The 11,020-nt window shown below is 34.7% G+C and overlaps 1 protein-coding gene across 1 annotated transcript in view; it reads left to right on the top strand.

The window, feature by feature from the left end:
• The first annotated feature begins 2,297 nt into the window (after positions 1 to 2,297).
• Positions 2,298 to 11,020, top strand: part of TpnC41C (Troponin C at 41C) — a 50,042-nt gene continuing 41,319 nt past the window's right edge. Inside the window, exon 1 of the mRNA XM_075309407.1 lies at positions 2,298 to 2,449. Within this exon, the coding sequence (XP_075165522.1) occupies positions 2,429 to 2,449 (21 nt within the window). The 5' untranslated portion in view covers positions 2,298 to 2,428. The remainder of the gene's footprint in view (positions 2,450 to 11,020) is intronic.

Below are 11,020 nucleotides of genomic sequence, written 5' to 3'. Positions count from 1 at the left end.
ATAGATCCCTATTGATTTTGAAAGAAATCGGTTCAGATTTAGATATAGCTCTCATATATATATTTCGCCCGATATGGACTTATATGGCCCCAGAAGCCAGAGTTTTAACCTAATTTGCTTAAAATTTTGCACAAGAAGAACAATTAGTAATATAGTCAAGTGTGCCAAATTTTATTGAAATCGGTTCAGATTTAGATATAGCTCCCATATGTATCTTTTGCCCGATATGGACTAATACGGTCCCAGAAGCCAGAGTTTAACCCCAATTTGGTTGAAATTTTGCACAGGGAGTAGAATTAGCATTGTAGCTATGCGTGCCAAATTTGGTTCAAATCGGTTCAGATTTAGATATAGCTCCCATATATAGCTTTCGGCCGATTTACACTCATATGACCACAGAGGCCAATTTTTAACTCCGATTTTGTTGAAATTTTGCACAGGGAGTAGAATTAGCATTGTTGCTATGCGTGCCAAATTTGGTTGAAATCGGATCGGATTTAGATATAGCTCCCATATATAGCTTTCGCCCGATTTACACTAATTCTACTCCCTGTGCAAAATTTCAACTAAATCGGAGTTAAAAATTGGCATCTGTGGTCATATGCCAATTTTTAACTCCGATTTAGTTGAAATTTTGCACAGGGAGTAGAATTAGCATTGTTGATATGCGTGCCAAATTTGGTTGAAATCGGTTCCGATTTAGATATAGCTCCCATATATATGTTTTTCTGATTTCGACAAAAATGGTCAAAATACCAACATTTTCCTTGTAAAATCGCCACTGCTTAGTCGAAAAGTTGTAAAAATGACTCTAATTTTCCTAAACTTCTAATACATATATATCGAGCGATAAATCATAAATAAACTTTTTCGAAGTGTACTTAAAATTGCTTCAGATTTAAACGTTTCCCATATTTTGTTACTAACGTTGTGTTCCACCCTAGTGCATTAGCCGACTTAAATTTTGAGTCTATAAATTTTGTAGAAGTCTATCAAATTCGGTCCAGATCGAGTGATATGCATTTGGGACAAACGTTTATATATAGCACCCAACACATTTGACGGATGTGATATGGTATCGAAAATTTAGATCTACAAAGTGGTGCAGGGTATAATATAGTCGGCCCCGCCCGACTTTAGACTTTCCTTACTTGTCTATAGATTTTGTAGAAGTCTATCAAATTCTTCCAGATCGAGTGATATTTTAATGTATGTATTTGGGACAAACCTTTATATGTGGTATCGAAAATTTAGATCTACAACGTGGTGCAGGGTATAATATAGTCGGCCCCGCCCGACTTTAGACTTTCCTTACTTGTTTTTAATTAACATAGTGTACAAGCCCAGGGAATTAGCCGACTTAAATTTTAAGTCTATAGAATATATGTTAAATTTTGTTCTGATGGAGTCAGATTTAAATGTATGTATTTGGGACAAAAACCTTTATATGTAGGACCCAACACATTTGACGGATTTGATATAGTATCGAAAATGTGGATCTACAAAGTGGTGCAGGTTATAATATAGTCGGCCCCGCCCGACTTTAGACTTTACTTGCTTGTTTTATTTTATTTCAGTGTACATTTCCTTTCATATATATTTCATAATTATTTGCTGATTTCTATATTAGCGTAATGGATTTTCTTGGACTTGTAGGAATTATTATAGTAGATTTCCAAAGTAAATATTGTGGCCTAGCAATTGTGTGTCAGTCCGTCTCTCCATACATTGGTTCGTCAACCTATTCATTTACTTGCCTGCCCAAATTGTCTGGCCAGTGGGCCACACAGATTTATTGTTGGCTATATGCAGGCGTTATTGTTTGTTTGTTTTGGTTTCGTGGGTCTGCCCCCGATATTTGAGGGGAGGGCAGTGAAAAAGTGTCAGTCATCCCGAATAGAAATAAATAAATAAAAAATATATTCTTTCGTGGATAAATACGTCATAATGACCCCTCATCATAAATAAGTGTACACTGCTATGGATGGAGTAGCCGACAGCATTCGTAGTGGTTGTATTATGATAATTATTATGGATTTTTTTGTTTGGTATATAATCCATAATGGATATGGGGCTATATGAATTTTGTGCCTTCTCTATATGTGTTGGTATGAAATGGGTCCATTGTGCCTTACTTACTGGTGGGGAAACATGGATATCTGAGTGTGTGTGGGTGTGTATGCGTTTTGTGTTTTTTTATTTTTTTTTTTTTGGTTTGAAGGTATCACTGTGAAAGTAATGTAGAATTTGTGCTTACCTCCATCAACCACATCCAGTCAGTTTAGTTTTGTCACTAAATCGGAACGGGATATACCACCCAAGTTCACCAAGTGTAATTACTTGAACATTCTTGCCATTCATTCCGGCTAACGTTTTAAGGATTCGTTTCGTTTGTGTTACCTTGAAGTACAATAAAATCTAATCCAAAATGGCCAGCTCCAGTATTATGGTAATGATCTATGGATATCCATTGTTATACTAACAAATTGAAATATCGATAAGTTTTGTGGTGAAGTGCTGGTATGTGTGTGTGTGAGAGAGTCTGTCAGAATTCCAATATCCCCTTGAATAAATTTTTAAATCGATAGGTAAACAGAAAATAATGTAATCGAACAAATTAATTTAAAATATCGCCAAAATATTTCAATTGAAAAGTTGATTGTAATTGAAATCGTAATCAATACAAAATATTAATTCATACAATTAACGTTTTAATCAAATTAAAAAATAAACTCAAATAATAAAATAAGTTTTATTGGACTATTATTTATGCCAATATATAATTTAGTTAAATGCAAATATCCAATTAAAAATTTTGGAAAATTTTGGTCGGAAATAATTACAGTTGTTAATGAATATAGGAAGGTCGGAAAACCCAAAAATGTTTATTAATATATGTGTTTTTTCTTATACATTAAAAAAATACTTGATTTAAAAGGTATTGATCTTCCCCTAAGATTTTTTGTATTGACCCCCAGCCAAAGATGCTGTTTCTTTAAAATAATGGGATACAATTTTAGATTAAAAATCCAAACTATAACAGATACTTCAAAGTAAAAAAAAAAGTTTTCTTAATTTCACATAAACCTTAAATCATCGATGCAAAATCTTCAAAATTGCCTTGGCCTATATTTGATAATTTATTGACTTCAGCCCAAGGGTTCAATATCTTAGTTAATTTGTTTTTCTTTTTATACCCTTCACCACTACTGTGGTACAGGGTATAATAAGTTTGTGCATTTGTATGTAACGCCAAGAAGGAGTAATCATAGACCAACCTTTAGTATACGGATCGGCTTAGAATTAAATTCTGAGTCGAATTAGCGATGTCCGTCTGTCTGTCTGTCTGTCTGTCCGTCTGTCTGTCTGTCTGTTGATGTATTTTTGTGTGCAAAGTACAGCTCGCAGTTTTAGTCCGATTGTCCTAAAATTTGGTACAGGGTCCTGTTTCGGCCCAAAGACGATCCCTATTGATTTTGGAAAAAATCGGTTCAGATTTAGATATAGCTGCCATATATATTTTTCACCGATCTGGTCATAATTGGCGTGTGTATGAACCGATCTTCCTCAAATTCCGTACATCCGAATATTTTATAGGTCTCGAAAAACTTGCAAAATATCAGCCAAATCGGTTCAGACTTAGATATAGCTCCCATATATAGCTTTCGCCCGATTTACACTCATATGACCACAGAGGCCAATTTTTAACTCCGATTTAGTTGACATTTTGCACAGGGAGTAGAATTAGCATTGTAACTATGCGTGCCAAATTTGGTTGAAATCGGTTCAGATTTGGATATATCTCCCATATATAGCTTTCGCCCGATTTACACTCATATGACCACAGAGGCCAATATTTAACTCAGATTTAGTTGAAATTTTGCACAGAGAGTAGAATTAGCATTGTTGCTATGCGTGCCAAATCGGTTCAAATTTAGATATAGCTCCCATAGATATGTTTTTCTGATTTCGACAAAAATGGTCAAAATACCAACATTTTCCTTGTAAAATCGCCACTGCTTAGTCCAAAAGTTGTAAACATGACTCTAATTTTCCTAAACTTCTAATACATATATATCGAGCGATAAATCATAAATAAACTTTTGCGAAGTTTCCTTAAAATTGCTTCAGATTTAAATGTTTCACATAATTTTTTACTAATATTGTGTTCCACCCTAGTGCATTAGCCGACTTAAATTTTGAGTCTATAGATTTGTAGAAGTCTATCAAATTCTGTCCAGATCGAGTGATATTTAAATGTATGTATTTGGGACAAACCTTTATATATAGCCCCCAACACATTTGACGGTATCGAAAATTTAGATCTACAAAGTGGTGCAGGGTATAATACAGTCGGCTCCGCCCGACTTTAGACTTTAGTTACTTGTTTTACGTTAAAGAAGTTCGACTTAAATATTGTGCATTTCCTAAAATTTTGGTTGCATATTGTTTCATATAAGGTATATAAGGTAAAATTGTTATAGGAAAATATTTCATAAAAATTCGATTTTGGAAAGAAAAAAAAAATGAAAAAAAAAAACAAGTATATATGGCCGTAAGTTCGGCCAGGCCAAATCTTATGTACCCTCCATCACGGATAGCGTAGAAACTTCTACGAAAGACTGTCATCCACAATCGAATTACTTAGGTTGTGGTATCTTAAATCGTTTTCTAAATTGTGAGTTAGTCCATATGTGGTATATATTAGACAAAAAAGGTATGTGTAGGTAAGTCTACAAATAATTACGAATCGATGTGGACTTTTGCACGGTACATAGGGAGCCAGAATTGAAATATGGGGGTCGCTTATATGGGGGCTATATACAATTATGAACTAGATATGGACCAATTTTTGTGTGATTGGGGATCGATTTATCTGAGGGCTATATATATATATATATATATATATATATATATATATATATATATATATATATATATATATATATATATATATATATATATATATATATATATATATATATATATATATATATATATATATATATGCCTCTGGCCACCTGCAAGCTCTTACTGCGTGAGAAGGCTGTTATGATGGCCAATATTCGATGGGAAAATTGCAAGGGTTGTAACGACACCAAGCAAATATGGCCCCATTTAAACTTAAACCGCACACTAGATATGCTAGTGTTCTCAAGGCGTCAGATAGCACTCCTAATATCTGCTATAACGGGTCGCTGCCTGATAGGCGAATTTGCAAAAACTATAGGTGCGAAGTATAATGACTATTGTATAAGCTGTCATGACGTGGAGGAAAAGGAATCAATTAAACACCTCTTGTGTGAGTGTCCTGCTTTTTGTGTAAGGCGTAAGCGAATTTTTGGAGCATATAGCTTTAGATTACTGGCTGACCTGGAAAACGTTTACTTAAGCAGTTTGTTAATGTTTTTGGAGCAATCTGGTTGGTTCCACAAAAGTAAATAATAGAGAAGGTTCAGTGGTTAAGACTAGAAGTGCCCATATGTAATAGGTACTTTTAGTTAAATGTGGTATCACAATGGACTGAATAGTCTAAGTGAGCCTGAAATTTAATCGGGCTTCCACTTTAACCTAACCTAACCTAGATATAGCTCCCATATATATCGTTCGCTCGATTTACACTCATATGACCACAGAGGCCAATCTTTTACTCCGATTTAATTGAAATTTTGCACAGGGAGTAAAATTAGTATTGTAGCTATGCGTGCCAAATTTGGTTGAAATCGGTTCAGATTTAGATATAGCTCCCATATATAGCTTTCGCCCGATTTACACTCATATGACAACAGAGGCCAATTTTTAACTCCGATTTAATTGAAATTTTGCACATGGAGTAGAATAAGCATTGCAGCTATGCATGCCAAATTTGATTGAAATCGGTTCTGATTTAGATATAGCTCCCATATATATGTTTTTCTGATTTCGACAAAAATGGTGAAAAATACCAACATTTTCCTTGTAAAATCGTCACTGCGTAGTCGAAAAGTTGTAAAAATGACTCTAAATTTCCTAACCTTCTAATACATATATATCGAGCGATAAATCATAAATAAACTTTTACGAAGTTTCCTTAAAATTACTTCAGATTTCAATGTTTCCCATATTTTTTTACTTATTTTACTTTCCATATTTAAGAACATTAAGGGGTACATGGTACCGCGCGAGCTCACATTTGGCAGTGGACGCCCGAAAGAGGTGGTTACCCACGAAAACATCAAAAAAATCCACAAAATGATTTTGAATGACCGTAAAATGAAGTTGATCGAGATAGCGGAGGCCTTAAAGATATCAAAGGAACGTGTTGGCCATATCATTCATCAATATTTGGATATGCGGAAGCTCTGTGCAAAATGGGTACCACGCGAGCTCACATTTGACAAAAAACAACAACGTGTTGATGATTCTGAGCGGTGTTTGCAGCTGTTAACTCGTAATACACTCGAGTTTTTCCGTCGATATGTGACAACGGATGAAACATGGCTCCATCACAGTCGGCTGACTCCAATCGACAGTCGGCTGAGTGAACAGCGACCGGTGAACCGACTCCGAAACGTGGAAAGACTCAAAAATCCGCTGGCAAAGTAATGCCCTTTTTTTTTGGATGCGCATGGAATAATTTTTATCGATTATCTTGAGAAGGGAAAAACCATCAACAGTGACTATTATATGGCGTTGAAATCGCGGCAAAACGGCCCCATATTAAGAAGAAAAAAGTGTTGTTCTACCAAGAAAACGCACCGTGCCACAAGTCACGATGGCAAAAATGCTTCGAATTGCTTCCCCACCCACCGAATTCTCCAGATCTGGCCCCCAGCGACTTTTTCTTGTTCTCAGACCTCAAAAGGATGCTCGCAAGGAAAAAATTTGGCTGCAATGAAGAGGTGATCGCCGAAACTGAGGCCTATTCTGAGGCAAACCCGAAGGAGTACTACCAAAATGGTATCAAAAAATTGGAAGGTCGTTTCAATCGTTGCATCGCTCTCGAAGGGAACTATGTTGACATTTTTTAGTGGATGGGAACAAAATTTCTGAATTTGGGACTTGGGGAATTTGGGGATTTTTGTAGAGATTTGTTCGAAATCGGTTCACTATAATAAATCAGGTTTTCAATATGATTTTGTTGTGCGGGTCTAAGAGCTGATTTACAATTTTACTCTGTTTGGCTAAGTATTATTTTTTTTACAATTTTGAATTCAGGGTCTAAATTTTACCCCTGATCAGTGTTCATCACTTATTTGGACAATACTTCTATAAATATATTTATTTTCCACAAAATGTTGTTAATTGAATATTTAAAAGAAAAATTTCGCCCATAAATACATGGTGGCTGACGATCAGCAGTTTCCTGGTTTTCTGTTGCGAAATCTTGATCTTATTACAGCTCGCAGTTTTTTAATTATTACTTATTACTACAGCAAATTCTATTGCAATATTTTTTTGTTTTTCATAAAAAATTGTCTAAATTTTTTTTGGAGATTTTTTTGTGGGGAGTTTTAATTTAAATTTGGGATTCGAGCCAGAAAAATACTGGCAACAATGTTCGTTTTGGACTACGATCTCGGTTGGAATCACCATACCATCGATAACCATTGATCCTTGACACGAGGTTCATCTCCAAAAATTGAATGAAATTCATCGATCATTAATCCACAATAATGGATCGCAATTGATGTAAACAACCCACATAGCGCTCGTAGTACGCGCTAACTTTAAACGTTCGGGGTACGCATAATTCTACGTACAATACACCCAGTACACTATAAGCACTATGGATTCGACATCAATCAGAGACTCTTTTTAGTCGCATTAGTTATGTATTTATAACTGTTCAATTTACGTTTTCTAACTGACTTGCCTGCGTTTTCTCTTAAAAAAAACTATTTCTTTTTTAATTTTTGTTAATACATTTTGGTCGATAAAGGATTTATGCCATCAATGTTATGTGTGTGTGTGTGTTTTTATACCCTCCACCATAGGATGGGGGTATATTAACTTTGTCATTCCGTTTGTAACACATCGAAATATTGCTCTAAGACCCCATAAAGTATATATATTCTGGGTCGTGGTGAAATTCTGAGTCGATCTGAGCATGTCCGTCCGCCCGTCTGTTGAAATCACGCTAACTTCCGAACGAAACAAGCTATCGACTTGAAACTTGGCACAAGTAGTTGTTATTGACGTAGGTATTGCAAATGGGCCATATCGGTCCACTTTTACGTATAGCCCCCATTTAAACGGACCCCCCAAATTTGGCTTGCAGACTCTCTAAGAGAATCAAATTTCATCCTATCCGGCTGAAATTTGGTACATGGTGTTAGTATATGGTTTCTAACAACCATGCAAAAATTGGTCCACATCGGTCCATAATTGTATATAGCCCCCATATAAACCGATCCCCCGATTTGGCTTTCGGAGCCTCTAAGAGAAGCAAATTTCATCCGATATATATATATATATATATATATATATATATATATATATATATATATATATATATATATATATATATATATATATATATATATATATATATATATATATATATATATATATATATCCCTTTCCGACCGTGTACGCACAATTGTGCGGGTAAGTTTAAGTCTCTATAATTTCTTTAATATATGACGTACTGCGATAAGAGCGGCAAAAAAATAATGGTGTATGCTCTCTCTGTGTCTAAGAATGTGAAGAACCGTTGTAAATATTTGCTTTTCATATTAATTTCGTAGTTTCAGCAGTGTACTTTGCGAATTTGTAAAAATGAGTGGAAGATGTAAGTTTGCAAATATATTAAAATTATTTAAATTGTGGAATATTTCATCAAACAAGTGTTTTCAATAATAAAACATTTTAAATATTGTATGCAAACAGTAACTTCGTGATTATTTTGTGTTTTTTGATATTTTTACGTCCGGACTTTTACCGGAATTTACCGGACTGCAACAATTGTACGTATCCTGAAAAAACAGGATACAGGATCAAACTGAACAAACTTAATAATTTAAAATGTTCTATGTACACATAAATAACAGAATTGAAAAATTTAGGAAAATCTATCACGTGGATCGGCTATAGGTCGGAAAGGGATATATATATATATATATATATATATATATATATATATATATATATAGGAGCTATATCTAAATCTGAACCGAAATCTGAAATCAATAGGGTTCTATTCTGAGCCAAAACACATACGTGTGCCAAATTTGAAGTCCATTGGACTAAAACTGCGACCCAGACTTTGGTTACAAAAATGTGTTCACGGACAGACGAACATTGCTATATCGACTCAGGAGCCCACGCTGAGCATATTTGCCAAAGACACCATGTGTCTATCTCGTCTCCTTCTGGGTGTTGCAAACATATGCACAAACTTATAATACCCTGTTCCACAGTGTGGTGCAGGGTATAATAAGTTAAATTTAGCATTAGTTTAACTACGGACATTTTTTTCTGTGTATTTCTTTGTTATCATTTTCATTTCTACGCTGCATTATAAATATGTTTCTTTTTACAATTTTCATGTTATAATCAATTTTTTTACACAAAAACCTGTTGGATTTTAAGAAAAAATACTGAAAACCCCTTCATAAATATTCGCATTCCTACTGTATTGGTGACCCTCAATATAGATCTGCATTTGTTATTAAAATATACACGATTTCTAAAGCTTTTTTGGTTGGTGTTGTTCTTGCTATTGACAGCAAGCAGCAATAAATTCTCATTTGATTCATATGAGTATGTAAACCTGGCAGCATACATGAATAATGATATTCATACACACACACATGTACACACATATAAGACAGTCGGAATTGTTTGTTTTTTTCCGAAAGTGTTAAAAGTGTATTTGAAGATGTATGACATAAATATTTATTATCTATTTCTGCACATAGACTAAAATTGAGAAAATATCGACAAACCGACCTAGGAAAAAATATTAAACAACTATAAAATTTGTGTCTTGTTTGTTGTTATTTTTTTTTGTCAAGGAGGGAAAAAATCCAACAACAAGGTGTCTTTTTGTGAGTATGAAACAACGAAAAACGTGTACCCTCAAATGTCTTGTTAGACAATTGTAAGCATATGCTTCTGCTCATTAAAACACTCATACGTACATACATATGTACACACTTCTAAACAAGCAAAGACAATAATGAAATTGAACTCTGAAAAAAAAACAACTAACAAATGCAAAAGCAAGCACGTTTACTAAAAGTAATAAATTTCAATGCCGGTCAGTGATAATGATGTGCTCGCTCATGTGATGGCAATACATCAACTGTCCCTTGTGGCCATTGAACGTATGAGTAACATTTGCAGGGCATAGTAAATATTACACATACGCACTGAGTGACTATTGCAGCATTTTGCCCGAATGATTGTACAGGCTTATATTTCCTTAAAATTCGGGAAATATTCGGAAAGGAAACGGATTAGTGTCATTGCCTTATAAAGGATGATTTTGCCAATATTAACAATTTGACAACACTGATTTAAACAGCTAATGCACATTTTGTGTTAACCCTGTATCGTCTTACAAACGAACAACACTTGGAAATTATTGAGTTTTATTATCAAAATGCGTGCTCTGTTAAGAAAGTTCATCGTTCGCTTCTTTTATTTTATGATCAGTTTAAACGACCCATTGAAGTGGCTATTCGGGTTATTGTGACTACATTTCGCAACAACACGCTTGTGCAGAGTATGAGCTGAAGAAAATATCGTAGTTGCGACGTAGTTTATTTTGTACTGAAAAAAAGCATGCCCGATTCCAAAGATTTTGTCTTTACTTTAACAATTTTGGTACTGATTTCGAGCCAAAGAAGCGGAGAATACAAGTAAGGATGTTAGGTAAGGTTAGGTGGCAGCCCGATATATCAGACTCACTTAGACTATTCAGTCCAGTGTGATACCACATTGGTGAACTTCTGATCACTGAGTGCTGCCGATTCCATGTTAAGCTCAATGACAAGGGAACTCCATTTTATAGCTGAGTCCGAACGGCATTCCA

The sequence above is a fragment of the Haematobia irritans genome, chromosome 5, assembly GCF_050003625.1.
Source record: "Haematobia irritans isolate KBUSLIRL chromosome 5, ASM5000362v1, whole genome shotgun sequence".
Lineage (NCBI taxonomy): Eukaryota > Metazoa > Arthropoda > Insecta > Diptera > Muscidae > Haematobia > Haematobia irritans.
This window is presented reverse-complemented; position numbering and strand designations above follow the sequence as displayed.